The sequence below is a fragment of the Urocitellus parryii genome, chromosome 8 (genome assembly GCF_045843805.1).
Source record: "Urocitellus parryii isolate mUroPar1 chromosome 8, mUroPar1.hap1, whole genome shotgun sequence".
Classification (NCBI taxonomy): domain Eukaryota; kingdom Metazoa; phylum Chordata; class Mammalia; order Rodentia; family Sciuridae; genus Urocitellus; species Urocitellus parryii.
The window spans coordinates 121834604-121856588 of record NC_135538.1 but is presented as its reverse complement, the minus strand read 5'-3'; the positions used below and the strand labels follow the sequence as shown (position 1 = coordinate 121856588).

General features: G+C 46.4%; 2 protein-coding genes across 3 annotated transcripts; one reads left to right on the top strand and one right to left on the bottom strand.

Moving 5' to 3' along the window:
• The first annotated feature begins 165 nt into the window (after window positions 1-165).
• Window positions 166-4362, top strand: C8H6orf136 (chromosome 8 C6orf136 homolog). 2 transcript variants are annotated; one of them, XM_026414305.2, is made up of 6 exons: window positions 166-402; window positions 2192-2593; window positions 2880-2968; window positions 3150-3350; window positions 3925-3994; window positions 4069-4362. In XM_026414305.2, exons 1-6 carry the CDS (start codon window positions 331-333, stop codon window positions 4180-4182), a joined length of 948 nt encoding a protein of 315 aa, XP_026270090.1. In that variant the 5' UTR covers window positions 166-330; the 3' UTR covers window positions 4183-4362. The 2 variants fall into 2 exon arrangements, with proteins under 2 accessions (XP_026270090.1, XP_077657958.1); XM_077801832.1 differs by lacking the exon at window positions 166-402 and adding an exon at window positions 552-940.
• Window positions 4363-4433: 71 nt separating this feature from the next.
• Dhx16 (DEAH-box helicase 16) lies at window positions 4434-21415 on the bottom strand. The gene is made up of 20 exons (XM_026414304.2): window positions 21048-21415; window positions 19073-19320; window positions 18815-18977; window positions 18432-18488; window positions 15069-15323; window positions 14708-14911; window positions 14436-14627; window positions 13820-13930; window positions 13540-13655; window positions 11153-11363; window positions 10868-10966; window positions 10608-10760; window positions 8668-8808; window positions 8327-8489; window positions 8116-8234; window positions 7923-7990; window positions 6491-6653; window positions 6220-6381; window positions 5807-5980; window positions 4434-4625 (listed from the first exon to the last, which is right to left on the bottom strand). Exons 1-20 carry the CDS (start codon window positions 21252-21254, stop codon window positions 4497-4499), a joined length of 3135 nt encoding a protein of 1044 aa, XP_026270089.1. The 5' UTR covers window positions 21255-21415; the 3' UTR covers window positions 4434-4496.
• Between the last annotated feature and the right edge of the window lie 570 nt (window positions 21416-21985).

Below are 21985 nucleotides of genomic sequence, written 5' to 3'. Positions count from 1 at the left end.
CTCTCACACGGTTCAGCCGCATCCTCGCCTAGGTTGCTGCGCAAGTGCCACAGGCACTTGTACAGTTCAGTGCCGCTAATTCGCTGCGCAAGCGCCATAAGGTAGCGTCGGTCTGGCGAGCGCAGGCGCACTTAACGGCGAACAGAGCGCAGCTGCTTCCCTGGAGCCTGCAGTGCGCAAGCGCGCAACATCTCCGTTTTCCTCCCCTCAGCCCCTTCCCCCCCCTCCTTTCCCCTTCACGAAGCCGGCTCTGGGGCACGCTCACCCCTGTAAGGAGGCCGGAGGCTGGAGGCTGAACTTGGGAGGCGCCCTCTCCATTCCCGGAAGATCATGTACCACCCCAGCCGGGGGGCAGCCCAGCGTCTCGGCCCCTGCCTTCGCGCCTACCAGGCTCGACCCCAGGTGAGAGCAGAGGAAAGACGGGAGGGGAGGAGAGGGGGCGGGGAGAGACCCTTCTCAGAGCCGGTGCGTGGGGCGGAGCGCGCGCCGGGTTCCGCGCAGGCGCAATGGCACCCCCTGCCCCTTCCCACCTGTATGGGTTGGCGTGTGGAGGGGTCTGGGGTCGCAGGCATGGGTAAGAGCCTCTGCGCGGCTGGTGCCGGGGCTTGTTAGCTCTGCCCTGAGAGCGGGAGAGCGTGGTCAACGTCCAGGCAGCCTGGAGCGACTCTGTTGCGCCCGAGACTCTTTGATTACCTGTGCGTGGAGGTGATTTGAAGGGCAGGGGCAGAGGCTCGAATCCCGGCTGCAGCGCCGCAGGGAGTTCGTCAGCCCGGACCAGGACCGCAGGCCGTGCTGTGCAGTCCGCACATCCTGCATCTGGAGAGTGGTCCCGGCAGGAAAACCGACCCAGTGGACCCAATTCAGACCCCTGTGCATGGGCGGGCAACATGGCCACGCCCCCAGCAGAGACGCGCCTCTGGGTCACTGTCTGGGGACTGAGGTACCCGCACGGCCCACCAGCCCTCCGGGAAGTGAAACTCCCAGGGGATTCCTTGGGAGCCGAGACTCGGTCAAACCTTAGTGGGTGACTTCCCATCTTCTCAGTTTCAACGTTAGTAAACCGGGAAATGAAGTTCATCCTTTAATAGTCTACTGGGATGTTTATGCCATTTAGTGGCATAAATAATAGTGGCACTGAAATAATAGCTTTCATTTACGTTCTATTTTATGGGTGACGAAGTTTTATTTACATTCATTAATATCTTATAAAACCTAATGAGGCTTCATCATCCTTATTTATAAGAAACTGAGGTATAGGGATGAAAGTGCACAATAAAATGGGAACTCGGATTCCTAGCTTCAGTCCTATGTTCTTTTCCCTGTGCTACATTTACCTGGCATATTAAATTATGGAGATGTCTTGTAGACTACATCATTTTCACTCAGAGCACAATCAAACCTATTATTCATTTACTAAATATCTATTCTCATATGATCCTTACTATAAGAGAGGTGAAACTAGCCCCTGGGACTTAGTATTGGTTGTTTTGTTTTTTGGTTTTTGGTGCTGGGGATTGAACCCAGGGCATTTGACTACTGAGCCACACCACATCCCCAGCCCTTTTTTGTATTTTATTTAGAGACAGGGTTTTTGCTGAGTTGTTTAGGGCTTCGATAAATTGCTGAGGCTGGCTTTGAACTCACAAACCTCCTGCCTCAGTCTCCCAGACTGCTGGGATTACAGGAGTGCACCATGGCTCCCAGCCAATGTTGGAATATTTTTTTTTTAAAAAATGTCTTTTTGACAAAGTTTTTAATTTTAATGAAGTTCAACTTCTCAATCTTTTCTTTATGTTTAGTGTTTTTTTTTTTTTAAAGAGAGAGAGAGAGAGAATTTTTTAATATTTATTTTTTAGTTTTCGGCGGACACAACATCTTTGTTGGTATGTGGTGCTGAGGATTGAACCCGGGCCGCATGCATGGCAGGCAAGCGCGCTACCGCTTGAGCCACATCCCCAGCCCCCAATGTTGGAATATTAATGTAAAGGCATTTGCTATTAATTGAGGGAGTTACTAGTACCTGTGGCACATCAAACTATTTTCTCCCATTTTCAATAGAGATGGAAGTGAATCTGTACCTTTTTTTCTTCTAGCAAGTCTCAGCTCCTCTGTCAGTAGTAGTAGGTGGGATTGGAAGCCTGTTTATGAGGCAACTGGATTCTTACCTTTTTCTCTTGTTCTGTCTCCTTAGGACCAGATTTCTTCTCGGACTCTACCATTCCCACCCCTTTGGCCCCACTCCACAACCACCACTTCCCCATCTTCTCCTCTTCTGTGGTCCCCTCGACTCCCACATCCTCCCTCCCAGCCTGTCCCCAGGCCTTGTCTACTACCTCTCCCTCAGATCCAGGCCCTCAACTCACCGTGGGTAGTTCTCCCTCCAGGAAAGGGGGAGGAGGGACCAGGACCAGAGTTGCACAGCCGCTGCTTAGATGGACTTCGGAGCCTTTTTGAGGGACCTCCCTGCCCATATCCTGGGGCTTTGACACCTTTCCAAGCCCCTGGAACTGCCCATCCTTCCCCTACCACCCCATCAGGAGATCCTAGTATGGAGGAACACCTGGCTGTCATGTATGAGAGACTGAGACAAGAGGTAAGTCAGTTCAAGAGTGGTCTTCATCTGTAGTGGAAAAGAATATAAATAATCCTTAAAAATAGTTTAGTCAATTGGACTATCTTAGAACCATTAGGCAGGCATAGAACTGTGCTGTGAACATTTTCCCAAGGAAAAAGATGCTCTTTTATTGAGATTAAGGGAGGTCAAACGTAGAAAGAGATGACCTTTCACTCAGAGGGGATAAGGCGGCCCTAAAAATAGAAAACTGAGAAATTGGATCATCTTTATTTTCTACTGAGTTCATATCTCTTCTTCCACCTAGCTTCCCAACCTCTTCCTTCACTCCCATGACTATACTCTCTATTCATCTGATGTGGAATTTATCAATGAGATTCTGAGCATACGTACCAAGTAAGAATTGTCATGGGTAAGGCTGGGAAGGGAAAAGGACCCAATGCTATACACTTGACTCTTTTTTACTTCTTGGATTCTGGATAGCTTCTCACAAGTGTCTGCCATTCCTGTGACAGAAGCCAGTTTGTTTTTCTGATTCTGTCATTGTGGAGATTTCTTTCCCATCATTTTTTCATAGGGGCCGGACATGGTACATTCTGTCACTGACCCTCTGCCGCTTCTTGGCCTGGAACTATTTTGCACAACTTCGGTTGGAGGTTCTACAGCTGACCCGCCACCCTGAGAATTGGACCCTACAAGCCCGCTGGCGGCTCATAGGACTTCCCATTTACATGCTCTTTTTGCGTTTCTACAAGCGTGACAAAGAGGAACTTTACCGGTAAGAGAAATGGGAGAAGATCCAAACTATAATCAGTTCCTTATCTTACCTTTTAAGACTTTGACTATCTAGTCTCCAATCCGTGAGTTGCCCTCACTTGAGGGATCTGTTTTATTCTATAGCAAAAACAATAAGGATTTTGAATATATTAAGAAACCTCTGGGCCAGGCACAGTGGCACATGCCTGTAATCCCAGCAGCTCAGGAGGCTGAGGCAGGAGAATCCCGAGTTCAAAGCCAGCCTCAGCAACTTAGCAAGGTGCTAAGCAATTCAGTGAGACCCTGAATTTCAGTGAGAAACCTGAATTTCTATTTCTTCAGGTACCTTTACCTGGCCTATAGTATAGGTACTGACTTACTGAACATTGGAATCACCTAAGGATCTTTTGATATTGGTGCCAGACCGTTCAATTTAATTGCTCAAGGTGCAACCTCAGCTTTGCAATTTCTAAAAGTTCCCTCAGGTGATCTAATACATAATAAAACTTAATAACTCCTCATTTGAACAAATGCTTGAGTTAAGCTTAGGGACCAGGGACCTTCTCCCTAAGTAAGCCTCTCTCCCCCATCACCAGGACCTACGATGCCTATTCCACCTTCTACCTGAATTCCAGCGGTCTCATTTGTCGACATCGTCTAGACAAGGTGAGTCTTGGGGCTAAGATAAAAGGAACATTTGTGTGCCCCTCCCCAACTGGCATTAACCGCTCTTCCTGCAGCTGATGCCTTCACACTCACCCTCAACGCCTGTAAAGAAGCTGCTAATGGGAGCCTTGGTGGCCCTGGGGCTGTCAGAACCAGAACCCAACGTACACGTGTGTTCCAAGGCCTGAGCCAAGAACTGAGAGGGAAGCAGCACTGAAGACTTTGCTACGCACAAGAGAAGGAGGTGGAGGTGGCCAAGAATCTTGAGCCAGCTGCTTTTCCTTTTCTCTCCTTCCTCTCCATCTCATGCTGTGTAAAGCTGCTGTGTAATTTAACTTGTAAATAATAAAGTAACAATATGGGATGGATTTGATGTCACTTTCTCTGGACTTCAAAAGTTTCCACAAGATTTATTCCAAAAATAATTTTATTTAGTAGATATTAAATAATATATGGAAGGAAAAGGAGGAGCTGGTGTCAGGTTCCATCTGTGTCCTTTTCTCTACCCTAGTTCTTCTCGTGTCTTGCCTATTTTTTTGGGCATTTTCTTAGCATGAGGATCTTCTAGCTCTTTGGCCTTATAATAATGGGGAGCCACTTCCAGAAGCCAGCTGCTCTCAATCTCCAATACCTAGAATAAACAGAAAGTATCAGTAGTATTCCCTTCTGTCCAATTAGGAATTTTTTTAAAAGAAAAAAAAGAAGGCTGGTGTTGTAGCTCAGTGGTAGAGCACTTGCCTAGCACATGCAAGGCCCTGGGTTCGATCCTTAGCACCACATAAAAATTAATAAATAGGTTGGGGATGTGGCTCAAGCGGTAGCACGCTGGCCTGGCATGCGTGCGGCCCGGGTTCGATCTCCAGCACCACATACAAAACAAAGATGTTGTGTCCGCTGATAACTAAAATAAATAAATATTTTTTTAAAAAATTAATAAATAAACAAAATAAGGGTATTAAAAAAATTTTTTTTAGTTGTCAATGGGCCTTTATTTTGCTTATTTATATATGGTGCTGAGGATTGAACTTGGTGCCTCACACTTGCTAGGCAAGTGCTCTACCACTGAGCTTTAACCCCAGCCCCCAATCAGGAATCTTAAGTGTATGTGGTCAAACAAATGTTCTCTTTCTTTTTTTTTGCAGCGGGGAGGTGTTTTATAGTTATACATAGCAGTTGGGTTCATCCTAACTCATACATGCATGGAATTCAATTTCAGTTCATGATACTGTACCTCTTTCCCTTTTGACTGAAGAGCTAAAGGAAAAGGTACCTGGCTGTATACCCAAAAGGCAAACACACCTCTACATGTACTTAAGATATCAAGTAAGCTATCCCTAAGAAAAGCCTAGAACAAAGAGACTAAATAAAGTATATTCTGTGAGGACAGACTACGTCTGCTTTGTTTGCCATTATAGCCCAGTATCTTAAAACACTGAGACAGTGGGCAAATATTTATTTACACACACAGACACATACCGAGGATTGAAAATCAGGGGTACTTAACCACTGAAATATATCCCTAGCCCTTTTTATTTTTTGAGACAGGGTCTTACTAAGTTGCTAAGGCTGGCCTCGAACTTGTGATCCTCCTGAGTCACTGGGGTTACAGGTATATTCCAGTGTGCCCAGCTCACAAATACTGAATGAAGTATAGTTCTCAGATCTTGCAAGGCGCTGAGAAGCTATTAGAATGGCTTGATCCTACCTTAAACAATTTATTTTCCTGTTATTGTGCCAGTCCTAGCAACTTGAACCCGGGTTCTTACCTTGCCAGCACAATTTCCCCATACAATCTCTGGGATGGTCCCTTACCTGTCTCATGAACTCCTTGGTGGTCAAGACAAGTTCATGGTAGAGCAGCCAGCGTGGCTGTTGCTCGAAGAGGGAAGAGTTGGGATGAATGAACACTGTCTGCTGCTGTTTCACAGTGCGATAGCCACTACGTGTCAGCCGTGCTGTGTGGTAAAAGTAGCCAGCAGTGATAGCCTAAGGAGTAGTCCAGAAAGAAAATCAACTAGAAAGGCAGGCCTAGGGGACCCTTGGCACTCACCACCTTCCTAGTTCAGACTTTGGGAGAACTAGAAAGGTAAGAAATGTGTGAAGAACCCACTGAGAATAAACTAGTCTGAAGAAAAAGTTTTGGAGAATGTTTTGCATAAGGGGAAAAGCTCAGGCTGGGGAACTGCTGCACACCCCCCAGTAGGTTCTGAGTGGACAACACTGACCTTGCGTACACGGATATAGTCCCCTTGGCAGGAACTCAGACCGACTTCTACTCGCTCCAAGAGCCCCTCTAGCTGTTCCCGCACATCCCGGGCTCGGCGCATAGATCTGAACTGTACAAAGTTCTCATAACACCACTGGGAAGAGTAGCCACTCTCAGCCCACTGTGAAAAGGGTTCAAAAGAAAAGAGGTGTAGGAGGCATTAAGTATATAGTAGACTAGAACCCCCACTCCCACTTCTCCCTCATTCCCATTCACCCAAGACCAGTGACCTGTGTATACACGTTTAGCAGAACCAGGTGGTCCCCACCAGGGAGGAAGAAGTTGACTCGGGCATTGTCAGCATGGACAACCTTATCTTTGGGTCTGTAGAAGATGGAGTTGTTGACAGAGAGCATGGCAGCCACTGTCAGGATCTCCTCTGAACAGCTGTACCTGAGCAGGACCGAAAAGGACAAAAGGTCAAAGCAAAACACCTAGGAGGGGTGGGATTGTGGCTCAGTGGTAGAGCACTCATTTAGCATGTGTGAGGCCCTGGGTTCAATCCTCAGCACCACATAAAAATAAATAAATAAAATAAAGATATAAAAAAAAAATCAAGAAAAAAAAAAAAAACACCTAGGAACAGACACACAGGGGAAAACTGATTGCTGTGATGGGGAAGCCGTTAGGAGAGTAGCTATACATCAGACAGCAGATTCTAGCAGCAGCAGTAGCAGCAGGAGTCCAGGAGGGGGAGCCATAGGTGAAACAATTGCATAAAATGAAATGCATGGAGGCAGAGGCAGGAAGCACTGGGACTTCTGAGCAAGGTGTGCATCATGTGACTTGAGGAAATATTTCTGACCTCAACCACAACACAGGAATAGCATTTAAAGGTGGTCTCCCACAGCTATATCTAAATGTCTCAGTTTGAAATTTTAGGAATCAGCAAGTTCCAAAAGCAATCTCGATTAGCACATCTCATAGATGGAAATCTTCCACTTTTGTTCATACTCCTAGGTTTTCTCTGTCAATTTAATAAGAACAAGGACAGGACAGTGTTTTATATAAACCCCTATGGACCTCAAAAAGGACACTAAGACCTGAGCATGGTGGTGCACACCTGTAATCCCAGCAGCTCGGGAGGCTGAGGCAGGACAATCAAGAGTCCGAAGCCAGCCTCAGCAAAAGTGAGGCACTAAGCAACTCAGTGAGACTCTGTCTTTAAATAAAATACAAAATAGGGCTGGGGATGTGGCTCAGTGGCCGAGTGCCTGAGTTTAATCTCTGGTACCCCCCCCCACAAAAAAGGGGCACTAAGGAGCCAGGCATGGTGGCACACCTCTGTCATTCCAGCAATTCAGGAGGCTGAGGCAGGAGGATTATAAGTTCGAGGCCAGCCTCAGCAGGCTGGGAATGTAGCCCAGTGGTGAAGAATCCCTGGGTTCAACCCTCAGTACCTAGATAAATAAATAAATAAAGGGCTGGGGGTGCAGCTCAGTGATAGAGTGCTTGCCTAGTAGGTATGTCAAGGCCCTGGATTTCATCCTCAGTACCAAAACCAGAAAGTGGGTGGGTGGAAAGACAATCATAGTTCTCTAATAACTTATCTGTTATATAATATTATGACAGAAAAAAAGAGAAAGAGAAAAAGATATCCCCCAAAACAGGGGAGGTATGATTGATTTGTGTTTAGGGGCCAGAAAGGGTATGAGTGCTTACTTCTCAGAAGCCAAGATCATTTTTGATAACATGGGGTCCACTGGCAGCTCTGCCATCTTTCGTCCAGACTAAGGAGAGGAAAGAGAGTTTAGGCCAGAATTCCCTCAGATTTCCTTCCATCATGACAGGGATCCTTGGGGCACCCCAACCCCTTCCTTTGACCTGCCCCAGTCCATGCTGCCCTCCTCCTCACCGTGGTGAGCTCCCCCAGGTGATTGAGGGCTCCCAGAGCGTACAGCTGCTCCAAAGCTAGCAGTAGGGTCTCATATGGTGGAGGGTCCAGGAAATCAAAGTGCATTAGGTCATGGATCCCTAGAGAAATGTGTGAAGCATACAACAGAGTTCCCACACAGGAACCAGTGACTCTGGCTCCCCTCCCTCCCTCTTTCAGGAAGCCCAATCACCTAAGCTCTTGAGCAGCAGTACAACATTGCCCAGGCTAGTCCTCTGGATCTCAGGCACTGTGGTCTCCTCCAGCTCATGCTGATAGGCCCAGGCTGTATATAGGCGGAAGCACTTCCCTGCAGCAACCCTACCTGCCCGGCCAGCCCGCTGATTGGCTGAGGCCTAGAAAGAAGAGGCTAGCTGATGATTTGGTCAGGGAAAAGAGAAAAAGCAATATTTACACAAGTCATCTGGGAAAATACAAAATGCTTATTATCCCCCATTCTCTAAGCAGCTCCTGAGATGGACTTCCCCTGTGGGATAATTCCACCTTTCTCTACCCATGGAGACCCAGGCTGACCTTGCTGCAGGGTGTGACAGTGAGCGACTCCATGCCTGTGCGGGGATTGTAGCTCTTCTGCTTACAGAACCCTGGATCCAGCACATAAATGATGCCCTCAATGGTGAGTGAAGTCTCAGCAATGTTTGTTGCCACAACCACCTGAGTGAAAGGATGTGGTTATTTTACTCATGAAAAAAATTATCCTGGAAAACTAAGAGTAGAGAAGTAGATACAATGAGGAGCAGGAGCTGACAGAATTAGTGGTCAACATCAGAAGAGGGGGACAAGGACAGGAGAAGGGGAAAGAGAAGAAAGCAAGGAGAGTCAGCAAGGACACAATGCAGAAAGGAAATGGAAAAAGGATTTAGGGTTCCCCCTCCACCCTGAGGTTGGAGATGGGAGTGTCCAGGTTCTTTTCCCATCTTCCCCACCACCACTTTCATATTCATCTTCATACATCACTTTCTGTAACAGCCTCTAAACCAGTCTCCTACCCTCTATCATGTGGCATCCAGAATGGTCCTTTTAAAATATAAACCCATCATATTACTCCCTAATCCTTCCATGGCTTCCCATCCCATTCTAGAATTAAATCCAAGCCCCTTGAAGTCTGAGTCACAGAGCCTTTCACCATCTAGAGATTTGCATCAGCTGCTGCCTCTATGCAGCACTCTTCTCCCACAAGAAGCTTGGCTCTCTCCCTCCCCTCATTCAGCATCTGCTTCACCTTCACCGCACTGGAGGTTTCTCTACACCCAAGAAAAATAACTTCTTGCTATTTTCTCACCCTCACTCCCCAGAGTCACTTTCTGTCTTCCTATGCTGTTTTGTATCTCTTCATAACAATTCCCACAAGTTGACATATTATACCACTTGCTACAAACTGAAATTATGTATTTAAGGGTCCACTGTCTCCTCCCATTAAATTGAAGTTCTGGGAGGCTAGAGACTTTGTTTTGCTTATCACTGTATCCTCATCTCCTGGCACACAGGAAGAATGCATTTTTTTTTGGAGGGGGAGGGTCACTGGGGAAGGAATCCAGGGTCTTGAGCATATTAGGCAAGTGCTCTACCACTAAGCCACACATTCAGCCCCTCATTAAACATTTGTTGAATGAAATCTCTGTTCAAAATCTTTTGATTGCCACTCACCTGTCTAAAGTCCAACTCTTTTGCCTGCCATCAGAGGTCCTCCTTCATCATGGCCCACAGTTGATCTGGTCTTGGCTCTCTGCTGTACCACATGAACACCCCACTAAGTCTACTAATTCCACTCTGACATCAAATACATCTTGGGCCTTCCTCTATTTCCCCAGTCACAGTTTTTTGGGGGCAGGGCACTAAAGATGGAACCAGGGGTACTCTACTATTGAGTGACATCCTCAGCCCCCACTTTTAAAAATTTTGTTAGTTATGCACGACCACAATATCTTTATTTTGTCTATTTATTTATTTTATGTGGTGCTGAGGATCGAACCCAGGGTCTCAGACATGCGAGGCGAGCACTCTACTACTGAGCCACAACTCCAGCCCAGTCAGCCCTTTTTTACTTTTTATTTTAAGATAGCATCTTGCTAAGTTGTTGAGGCTAACTTCCAACTTTATATCCTCCTGCCTCAGTCTCCCAAGTACCGGGGATTACAGGCCTGAATGAACCACTGTGCCCAGTCCCCAATCATTTTTCTTAAAGGCCCATATCAAATTCTTCCTCTTGGCTCACCAAGAGCTTCCCTTCTCTTCTGAATCTCTATAGTATTTACTCCCTGAATCATGCACTTAGCTGTTTCTCGGTTCACATCATATTCATTCTCTCTCCAGCCCCAGAAGTAAGGGACTGGCTGCTCCTTAGTTTCTGTAGCAAAGCCCAGCACATGCCTTATATGGGGGATGTATAGACTCTGTTTCACTACACACTGTGTGAATTCTAGCATGGAAGAATGGAGGTTTCTTCAACTTACCTTTCGTGCCCCAGGTGGTGTGGGTTGAAAAATTCGAGCCTGCATGTCAGAGGGCAGGTTGGCATAAATGGGCAGCACCAGGAGCTCCCGAATTTTTGAGCCCAAGCGGCGGCAACGATCCTGGAGCATCTCACAGGCAGCCTCAATCTCCTCCTGGATTTGGGATGGGAGAGCAACAGGGGTCCTAGAGTCACAGAGGCCAATAGGCCGGCCCAGTCTTTCCCTGGTATACATCATCTCCTTTCTACCATGTCGCATACCTGTCCTGTCAGGAAGACCAGGATATCCCCAGGTGGCTGGGTCACATGGATCTGAAGTACAGATACAACACAGGCTTCTAGGTAGTCAGCCTCTGGAGCCTGGAAAGGGAGAAGACATGGTGTCACAGGATGGCCACTCGCTCAGACACACTTCTCCCAATTCATTATAACTTTATCCCAGTTCCCTTTAAACTTTCAATTGTACCCTTGCCTCCTTGGGATAACCTCCTCCAAAGGCCCCAGTTTCTTGCCTCAGACTCAAGCCCATCCTCCCCGAGGGGGCACCTTGGTATAGAAGATGTCAACTGGAAATCTGCGTCCAGGAATCCGGAAGACGGGGGCATCATCAAAGAATGTGGAAAAACGGGCAGTATCCAGTGTGGCAGAGGCTACCAAGACCTTGAGCTCAGGTCGGAAGCGAGCAACATCCTTGATTAACCCAAAGAGAATGTCTGTGTGTAGGGTCCGCTCATGAGCTTCATCAACCATGACCACACTGGGGGAGAAATAGGGGGAAAGTGAGGGAGGAAAGCTAGGCAATGCAGGTTTGGACACCAGGCCCCTGGAGGAAAGGGACGCCATGGAACTAAAAGACCCAAAAATGAATGCGGGGGCAGGGGTTCTAAGGAATAGCCAAGCCTCTCAGTTATGTAAGACCAGCAGAAGGTTAGGAAAGGCCTGGCACTGGTAGTGTACGAATTATCCCAGCATTGGCAGATAGAAGTGGCCAAGATGTGGCTGGGGCTGTAGCTCAGTGGCAGAGCACTTGCCTAGCATGTGTGAGGCACTGGGTTTGATCCTTAGCACCACATAAAAGTAAATAAATAAAATAAAGGCATGCTATCCATCTACAACTACAAAAAAATAAAAAACAAAAAGATTTTTAAAAAGTGGCCATAATGTAAAGGCTAGAGGTAGAGGCTGTGACAAGTCAGACATTTCTGAATCAGAGTCAAGAGTTTCCTTAGATGTCTGGCACAGTGGCACACCCCTGTAATCTCAGCTTCTCAGGAGACTTGAGGCAGAGGCAGAAGGAGTTCTGCCTCAAGTTCAAGACCAGTCTGGCAAGTTAGTGAGTCCCTATTTCAAAATTTAAAAATACCAAAAAGGCCTGGGGTATGTACCTGATGGGAAACTATCCTTGGGTTCAATCCTTGGTACCACAAAAACAAACAAAAAAGAGTCTGCTTAGTGCCAGCAGCTGCCCTTACTGGAGAAAGCAGAAGTAAGGATATACTTGCTAGATAGAACAAAGGGGGGAGGGGCAAAGGGTGTAAAAAAAGATGGTGGAATGAGTTGGACATCATTTCCCTAAGCACATGTATGAAGACACAAATGGTGTGACTACACTTTGTGTACAACCAGAGATATGAAAAAATGTACTCTATATGTGTAATATGAACTGTAATGCATTCTGCTGTCATATATAACAAATTAGAATAAAAAATAAAATTAAAAAAAAAACTGAGGGCAGGACTCTTTTCAACAAGGGAGGCTAGAGATGAACACAAAGACCTGAGCTGCCAGGACATAAACATCCTAGCAACTCCCAGGGACCCGTGGGGTGACTGCTGCTCCTTCTCTAGAAGGAGAATGTTTCTACCCTAGATTTCAGAGGACTGCACAGATGCCTTGGTTTTTGCCTGAATTATTTGTATTACACCTTTTTTGGTTTTCTGGGTGGCAGCCAAGACCACAGGAGCTCACCTCCCCCAATCCCCACTATTCTGTGCCTAGCCCTGACTGAATGTAAAGTCTCAGCCATTTCATAAAGTAGGCTGGCTCCATGGGGAAACCCCACACCCTAGACAGTCTTGCAATACCTGGTCTCCCATAGGTTCCCAGAGATTTTTGCAAAACCTGTGAAGGATCAAATCATAACTGTATTAAGTTCTCCACTGTGATTCTCCAAGATCTGAAAGTCCACCCACTGAAAAGGTGCAAATGCACATACTGCTTGACCAGCTCACCCCACATACCCCTCTCATCCAAGAATACCTTCTCCCCTTCATTCAACCCTTGCTTGGCCATCTCCAGGATTAAGAGCTCAGTGGTGACAGACCAAGCCACCTTGAGATGTGGGCTAAGGACCTAGAGCCAGGGTCCAGGCACTCTGACAACCCCTATAATCTCTGCCCTTATGAGGGTTACATGGCTCTTGATATTGAGCTGATCTATCTCCCTGTATCCACCCCATGGTTCCAAGTGGTGACCTCTGGTGTAATGTAAAACAAGCGTAATCCTTCTTAACCATGTAACAGCCCTTCACATATTTTGAAAAAACCAGCATATGTCCTAAGCTTTTTTCCTCCAATCTGAACATCCTGGGTGTCTTCAAATGGTCGACTCATACAATTCAAGTCCCCATAGCACCACTCCACCATCCTGATTTCGTGAACTCTGGAAATGAATAGGCAATGGGGCAGGTTTTCTCTGCAATCTATTCTTTTCTCCAGCCCCAACTCCATGGACCTGCAGGTCAGCTCTAGGACCATTGGAACCACACAGATTCAAGACATGGTGGGTTAATCAGAACTCAATGGCCAAATTAGCCAGATGGAAAGAAAGAGATTAAATGATACAGGAAGTCACTGAGGGGGAGCGGGCAGCAGGACACAGGGAAGAGAAGACAGGTGGCTCTCCTCAGAGGGGCAAGAGCCTGTATGATGTACCTGTAACTTGCCAGGTCAGGCTCAGAAAGGAACTCCCGGAGAAGCATCCCATCTGTCATGTAGCGGAGAACTGTTCGCTCTGATGTGCAATCCTCAAATCGGATGCTGTAGCCAACCTGGTTAAGGGGCCATTGGTGACCAAGAGGGGGCTGGAATTCCCCTTGGGGAACTCAGGGACAGAGGAAGAAGGACCAATACCCAGACCTATGATATAAGGAAAGTGTGGACTGAATCCCAGATCCTAGGGGTTCCCCTCACCCATGAGTCCCCAGAGTCTCACCTCATTCCCAAGCTTCACACCCATCTCCCGAGCCACTCGGGCAGCTACACTCATGGCTGCAACTCTCCGGGGCTGAGTGCAGGCAATTTTCATACCCTTCTTTGTGTAACCCTGAATGACAAGGAAGAAAGAAGGTTCCAATAGCTCTGTGGTAGAAGGTTTTCCTTTGCTAAATATGGCCCCTGAGGCCCAATCACAATTCAGAGAAAGAAGTTATAAAAGCCAGGTGGGGCAGGAGGAAAGGAAACAGTGGACAGAAGATGAAAATCAGAAAAGAAGGACAAACAGATAGGATGACAAACAGAAGGTTCTCTAAGGAGGTGCTCAGCCAGCCCTGTAGTCCTACTCTTTAGGTTACCAAGGACAGGGCACCACACCACACTCCATCTATCTGTCTATACATCCTTCCAATCTGAACATCTCCAAGGCATAAATTACACAGCAGAAAATAAGAATAGAAATGCAAAAAGGATCTGCTGTTTATTCTCAAGATCCTCATGATTTAACAGGAAAAGCCAGGGAAATAAGACTTAAATATCATGTAAAGGAGCTCAATGATGAGTATTATGCTCATCAATGCCCTGGGCCTGGGACCTGGAGAGTCTGATGACCATACCTCTTCAAAAAGGTACTGTGGGATTTGGGTGGTCTTCCCAGAGCCTGTCTCGCCTTCAATGATGAGGACTTGATGATTTGCAATGGCAGCCAGGAGTTCCTCTCGAAACGGGAACACAGGGAGGCTTCGGCGGACAGCCTGGATAGACTCCTTCTGCTGAGCCTGGGCTGAAGAGGGTGGAGCTGACGGCTCCTAAGGAAAAAGAGGGTGGGCTGTGAGCCCCACAGCCAGTTCAGGGCCTCCTCAGAATGTCTCAAAGCTCTCCCTCTCACCTCATCACCCTGAAGCTGAGTGGCACGGACAAACTCAATGGTCTCCTCCTCCTCCAGCACCAGTTGATATTTGGGTTCCTGGGAGGCAGCATCTCGGGCTCCAAACTTCAAAGATGCTGCCCCTAGACGGGCCTCCTCCCATCGCCGCTGCTCCTCCCCAGGAGCACCTGATTCTTCCTCCACTAGGTCCACAGCACGAGCTGGCTACAAAGAGGAGATGTATGAGGACATGAAAACAGGGGATGCCCTCTCTGCCTAGTCCCCACCTCCCTCTTCATTATCTCCACCCACTGCAAAAAGCAAGAGAAGTAAAGAGCCAGGCAAGGTGTTGCCCCTCCAAAGTTTCACCTCACCACCGCACCTGTCCTCGGGTCTCCTTGGGCATATGGTAGCGGTTGGTGGCCTCCAGCTTCTCCTGCTCACCAGCTGCCCGGTACTCCCGGGCTAGATCCCGCACTCGCCGTTTGTATTTGAGCTCCCTGCGCTCATGTCGGCTGAGCTCCACATCCCCAAAGAGGAACTCCTCATCAGCCAGCTCTGCCTCCAGATCCTCCAACTTCTCTCGCTCCCGCTTTGCCAAGTATTCTCGGCGGGATTTTTTTCGTAGTTCAGGGACCTGGTTCAGGAAGGAATAGTCAAATAAATCCTCATCTCACTAGAGCAGCAACACCTTTCCCTAGCTACCTCTCAATATGAAAAATTCCCAGACAACAGGTGTAAGAATCTAAAGACAGACCCTTCACACTCCCTTGCAAACAAAAGATTTGCCCAAAACTGTACTTTTTTTTTTTTTCTTTCCAGTACAGAACCCAAGGTCACTCTCCCACTGAGCTATATCCCCAGCCTTTTCTATTTTTTATTTTGAGACAAGATCTCACTAAGTTTCTCCGGCTGGTTTCTAACTTACATTACTCCTCCCTCAGCTTCCTGAAAAGCTAGGATTATAGATGTGGTCACCACACCTGGCTAAAGGGGTTTCTTTGGAATGCCACATGCTGACCCCACAAATTGCCTTCTAGCAGCTGAATCTAGTTGGAAGCACCTTCTGGTCAGTGTCACACTCTTTGTCAAAATAGATACATCACAGCAATTATTTGAATACTTGATTCTGTTTTACTAAAGTAAGTGGAAAGGGTGAAAACAAAAAGAATGATCCAGTATTTAGAAGCATAGATCTCAAACTGAAAATGAGAAACAAAGATGGAAACTACTGGGGGTGCCAACTGTGGGCAATCTTCAGCCCTAATTTATATGCTCTGATCTTAAACTCAAAGAGAAGGGATTAAAAACCAGTCAGGTGGGCCAGGCATGGTGGCGCATAGCTGTAATCCCAGGTGGCACATGCCTGTAATCCCAGCTCCTCAGGAGCTTGAGACAGGAGAATCGTGAGTTCAAAGCCAGCCTCAGCAATGCATCTCAGTGCGACCCTATCTCTAAACAAAACACAAAATAGGGCTGGGGATGTAGCTCAGTGGTCAAGTGTCCCTGAGTTCAATATCTAGTACCAAAAAAAAAAGCAAACAAAAAAAAAAACCCAGTCAGGCAGGGCTGGGGATGTAGCTCAGTGGTAGAGCGCTTGCCTCGCACAGGTGAGGCACTGAGTTTGAGCCTCAGTACCATATAAAAATAAATAAATAAAATAATAAAGGTATTGTGTCCATCTACAACTAAAAAATATTTAAAAAAAAAAGATCATGTATAGAAATTGAGACTATAGCACAAGAGAGTATTTCTAGAAGGCAAAATATAATCAGGGACACTTAGCTCTCTAGGACTAACCTTTCCCCCTACAATGTGGCTTCTAATGGTTACCTGTGACACAGGCTTTTTAGGACCAATGATAAGAGAGAACTGGCAATATCGGAACATAAAAAAGAATAATGATAGGAGATTATAAAGTATTAAAAAATAATAATTCACGAGACCAGAAAACAAAAAAAATGAGAAAAATAATTTTCATCATCAGTGAAATAACTATTACACAAAACTTCTTATGTGAAAATTGGTAATTAAAAGGAAATAAAAATATATCCTTTTTTTTTTAATATTCTTTACTTGTCGATGGTTTTTTTTTTTTTTTTTTTTTTTTTTTTTTAATGTGGTGCTGAGGAACGAACCCAGTGCCTCACACATGCTAGGCAAGTGCTTTTCCACTGAGCTACAGCCCCAGTTCTTACCTCACCTTTTAAGAAAGAATTATAGCCGGGCAAGGTGGCACATGCCTGTAATACCAGTGGCCCAGGAGGCTGAGACAGGAGGATGGCGATTCAAAGCCAGCCTCAGCAAAAGCAAGCCACTAAGTAACTCATGAGTCCTGAATGTATTCTGGTTTGAAAAAGTAGTTATTAAAGACATTGGAGCCAGGCACAGTGGCATACGCCTGTAACCCCCAGGACTCTATTTCTGAATAAAATACAAAATAGGGCTGGGGATGTGGCTCAGTAGTGGAGTGTCCCTGAGTTTAATCCCCATCAGCCACAACTGTTTTGAGTCCATGTAAGATTTAGGCCCAATTTCCACTTTCAAGGAAGTATAGGGTTTAGAAAAACTTAACACCACAAGGATCAGACAGATACAAAATGCAGAAAAATGTATAAGATAAAAGGGAGAAAACACAAAACAAACTTAGGGGCCCTAACAACCAAATGCAACACATGAGTCCTGAATGTATTCTGGTTTGGAAAAGTAGTTATTAAAGACATTGGAGCCAGGCACAGTGGCATATGCCTGTAACCCCAGGGACTCAAGAGGCTGAGGCAGGGGAATCACAAATTCAAAGCCAGCCTCTGCAATTTAGCAAAGCCCTAAGCAACTTAGTGAGACACTGTCTCAAAATGAAAAAGGACTGAGGATATAGCTCTGTGATATAGTGCCCCAGGATTCAATTCCTAGAGGGAGGGAGGGAGGAAGGAGAAAAGAAAAGGTATTTGGAGATGCAGAGATGTGCCTGGACAGTGAGACAGCATCCTGAACCTGCCCTCTAGCCACCCCCTCAACAACATTCCAGCTGCCTTATGTCTCACTAAGTCATAGGAAAAGGGAGAGCTAATGTTTCACTCAATTATATACAGTGTGATTTGATTCTAAAGAGTCAAGGAGGATTTAAGCCGGGCGTGGTGGCACATGCCTTGTAATTACAGCAGCTCAGAAGGCTGAGAAAGGAGAATCACGAGTTCAAAGTCAGCCTCAGCCAAAGTGAGACGCTCAGCAACTCAGCGAGACCCTGTCTCTAAATAAAATACAAAATAGAGCTGGGCTTGTGGCTCAGGTTGAGTGCTCCTTCAGTACCCCAAAAAAAGAAAGCATAAAGGAGGATTTGTGGTGGATTCCTTCTCTGTACGACTTAAGTCCATCTTTATGAGTTCCTAGCAACCAAGCCTCCTCATCTAGAGACTTAATCACCCCTATCAACATTCTCACTGCACTTCCTTTGTTTAACTTTTTTTTTTTTTTTTAAAGAGAGAGTGAGGAGAGAGAGAGAGAGAGAGAGAGAGAGAGAGAGAGAGAGAGAATTTTTAATATTTATTTTTTAGTTCTCAGGGGACACAACATTTTTGTTGGTATGTGGTGCTGAGGATCGAACCTGGGCCGCACGCATACCAGGCGAGCGAGCTACCGCTTGAGCCACATCCCCAGCCCCTGTTTAACTTTTTCCTATGGCTAACTACTCCATCACAAAGTCCTTTTGTCCCCTGATCTTGGCTTCTTGGACCCTGGGACTTACCATGGCTTTCCGGTCTTCCTCGGCCATCTTGAGGCGCTTCTGAGCCTCTTCATAAGCCTAGAAGAAACCAATAGTGTCAGAGATGAGGTCAAAAAGTGCTCACACCCATGATCACTTCCGTTTGAAATCATGAGAATCATTCAGATGTACCCTCTGAATGGGTACAAGGAATGTTCCCTTTCGGTAAGGAATCTCTGGCTTTCTATGTACAACAGAGTTGCCTTAGACAGAAAACTCACAGTGGTCCTGTAACCACAGAGAGGAATACATCACTGGAGAGAGCTCTTTGTCTTTCTAAAGATCATAATCTCTGTAATTATAGCTAATTTCAAGATTTCACCTAAGGTCCTAGGGGATTTATAGAATATACTACTTCTCCACACCTTCTTGTCTGACCTCTCCAGGACATTGCGAGTCCGATCCTTGTCTCGCTGCCGGACCCGCTCAGCAAAAGCATCACGTTCTTCCAGATCCTGAAGGCGCTCCCGTTCTGTCCGTTCCCACTCATCCTCTGACTCTGGCTTCTCAGTCTGCTGTTTGCTTGCCCTGTACCTCGCCCAGGGCATCAAATAAGACATTCAGAAGGCTTATCATTCCCCTGTCCACTCACTCCACCCTCTCTGCCCTTGCTTCTGACTTACCCTGTCTTGTTCTTCCCTGTCTCAGGAATCTCTTCTTCCTCTTCTTCCTCCTCCTCCTGGTGTTTCTTCCTAAGGTGTTTCCGTTTCTTACGCTTCTTATGTAGGCTGCTCCCAGTTCTACCCACAGTTTCCTCACTACTTTCCTCACTGTCTTCCAGCAACTTGTATGATCGGTTCTTCTCCAGTAGGGCTCGGGCCTCTCGCTCCGCTGCCCGAGCTGGCTTTTCTACCACCACCTTCCTTGGAACCTGTCAGCAGAGGATGAAACAAAGGTGTGTGAGAAGCTTTTTTTTGGTACCAGGAATTGAACCCAGGGGTACTTAACCACTGAGCCACATTCCCAGACCTTTTTAATATTTTATTTAGAGACAGGGTCTCACTGAGTTGCTAAGTGCCTCACTTATCCGCTGAGGCTGGCTTTGAAATTGCCATCCTCCTGCCTCAGCCTCCCAAATTACTAGGTGTACAGGTATGTACCACCACACCCAGCTAGAAATTACTTGATCTTAATCTGACCTTTAATCTCCCTCTTTCACATGGCTTTACCCCATGTTCATTAACTTGAAAAGGGCCCTTCAGCTGATGAATTTCCTTTCAGTCACCATTTAACAAACATTTATTGAAACCTGTGCCGTGTATCAGGTACATGCTAAGTACTAGGGATACGGGAATAAACAAGAGACAAAAATGTCTGCCCTCATGGAGCTTACATTCTCAAACCCAATTCTCAATTGCCTTTCTCATAGCTATATTATTAACAATGATTAAGGCATTCCTATAAAAGGACTAACATACTTCAAGGGGTATTTTGCAACTTTTGACAGTGCCTGTCACGTGCCTGAGTACTAGACTCCAGGGATTCACTGGTGAATAGTACATCATCATGGAACTTACTTTTTCTTTTCTTTCTCTCTCTCCCCATTTTATGGCAATAGAATGCAGGACTTCCTGCATCCTATACAAGTGCTCTACCACTGTACAGCCTGAGAGGTTTCCATTTCCTACACTTTTTCTGAAGGCTGCTCCCAGTCCTACCCATAGTCTCCTTGCTACTCTCCTCACTGTCTCCCAGAAACTTGTAAGATAGATTCTTCTCCAGCAGAGCTCAGGCCTCTAGCTCTGTTGCCCCAGCTGGCTACCCCCGAGCCCAGTCTTACATTCTAACCTCATTTCTCATCAAACACTATATGGGACAGCCATTCTCTGAACACTTTCACTTTTTTTTAATTTATTTTAGTTGTAGATGGACTCAATACCTTCATTTTTAAAAATTTATTTTTATGTGATGCTGAGGATTGAACCCACTGCCTCACACATGCTAGGCAAGCGCTCTACCTCAGAGCTGCAACCCCAGTCCCACTTTCACTCCTTATATACACTTACTTAGCACCTGTTCTGTAAGGCAGAAAACTGTTAGGTAGGAAGAATACAAGACAAGAAATGCACAGTCCTGTCCACCAGTTCACTTTTACATATACTCTTACTCTTTCCCATTCTCGACCTGACAAATTCCAGGGAATCTTTGGGCCTGCTTTTTCTGATCACGTCTCCCCTCTCTCCAACCTCCCACAGCACTTCCTACACACCTCTTATAACCTCGCTATGCAAAGTGTAGTTCCTGACCGTCAGATCACCTGGAACTTGTTAGAAATGCACAAGACTGCTACCTAATCTGCATTTTGGCAAAGGTCCTGGACGAATCATATGTAGGTTAAAGCTCCAGAAACAATTCTCTATAGTATTTAACCCTACACTTAAACCTTCCATCTTCTCCACTGAGCTGGATAATCAGCACCTGGCTCAGTGCCTAGGCGACAACGGACAATAGACAAATGTTTGTGAATTGAACTTACTTAACTCCTCGGATGACCAACTTCCCTAGTGCAGGTAAAAGCGCCCTCCCCTGTTCCACCTCCTCTACCTCGGCTCCCACGCCAGGCCCCACCCACCCCACCCCGCCCCGCCCGCTCGACACCTTGTTCCAGAGTTTCAGGGCGAAATCCCGGGCCGGCCCGCTGAGGTCCAGGGTATCGGTGTCTCGTAGGCGCTGCACAAAATCCTCGGCGGAGGCACAGCGCTGCGCTGTACCAATCAGGAATTGCGCGACGTGCCGCTCGCTGAGCCCCAGCACCGAGTGCAGCTCCTCCTGAACCCAGCGCTCCAGCCCTGCAGGCGTCGCCATGGCGACCCACGCTCCCTGCTAGAGCCCCGACACGTCCAGACCAGCCGCACTGATAGCCCAGAGTGTCAAAGCCCTGGAACCCTAGGCCAGAGCCTCAGCCCCACGAGGGAGGTGCCTTAGTACTTGTGTTCAATTTTCGGCAGCTCAAAGCCGTCTTTCCGTACTGCGGCGCCCGGAAGGGGCTGCGCTTTTCCGGCCTAAGCCCTATGGTGGCCGAGCGAGTTCAAATTTCGCAGAACCGTTCCCTAAGGTGGGGGTAATAAGCTTTCATTTCCATCTTTATTCAATTTCTCTGTCGCCCCCTGAAGGTCAGTATGCAAGTGCTCTGCTCACTCATTGACTAAAAGCAACCAATTTATTAAACGCCTAATGGGTGCTAGGCCTTTTAAGTAGCTGGAACTAAAGCGTAGAGCAAATCGGACAACAATCCCATAAGGAATATGCATTCAGGGTTCAAGGAACCAAGATACATAATAATTAAGTAAAATATATAAGCTCTATGGAGCCAAAAATAATGCAGGATAAGAAGAGGTTAGGTTCTATTTCAAATGGGAAGATCAGCAAATACATACTTATATCAAAGATTAGGGGCTGAGATTGTGGCTCAGCAGTAAAGCTTTTGCCTAGCACGTAGAAGGCCCTGGGTTTGATCTTCAGCGTCACATAAAAATAAATAAATTAATAATAATAATAATAATAATAATAATAATAAATAAAAATTAAGGGCTGAA

What these genes read in the sequence shown, in the direction of transcription:
- Dhx16 (XM_026414304.2), bottom strand. Translation starts at nt 21,254, where the DNA reads ATGGCGACGCCTGCAGGGCTGGAGCGCTGGGTTCAGGAGGAGCTGCAC. An exon ending in ACAGGGAAGAACAAGACAGG is followed by an intron (nt 18,978 to 19,072) that starts GTAAGTCAGAAG and finishes GGCGAGGTACAG; the next exon opens with GGCAAGCAAACAGCAGACTG. An exon ending in CTCAGCTTCAGGGTGATGAG is followed by an intron (nt 14,628 to 14,707) that starts GTGAGAGGGAGA and finishes CTTTTTCCTTAG; the next exon opens with GAGCCGTCAGCTCCACCCTC.
- C8H6orf136 (XM_026414305.2), top strand. Translation starts at nt 331, where the DNA reads ATGTACCACCCCAGCCGGGGGGCAGCCCAGCGTCTCGGCCCCTGCCTT. An exon ending in CCTACCAGGCTCGACCCCAG is followed by an intron (nt 403 to 2,191) that starts GTGAGAGCAGAG and finishes CTGTCTCCTTAG; the next exon opens with GACCAGATTTCTTCTCGGAC. An exon ending in GACAAAGAGGAACTTTACCG is followed by an intron (nt 3,351 to 3,924) that starts GTAAGAGAAATG and finishes CCCCATCACCAG; the next exon opens with GACCTACGATGCCTATTCCA.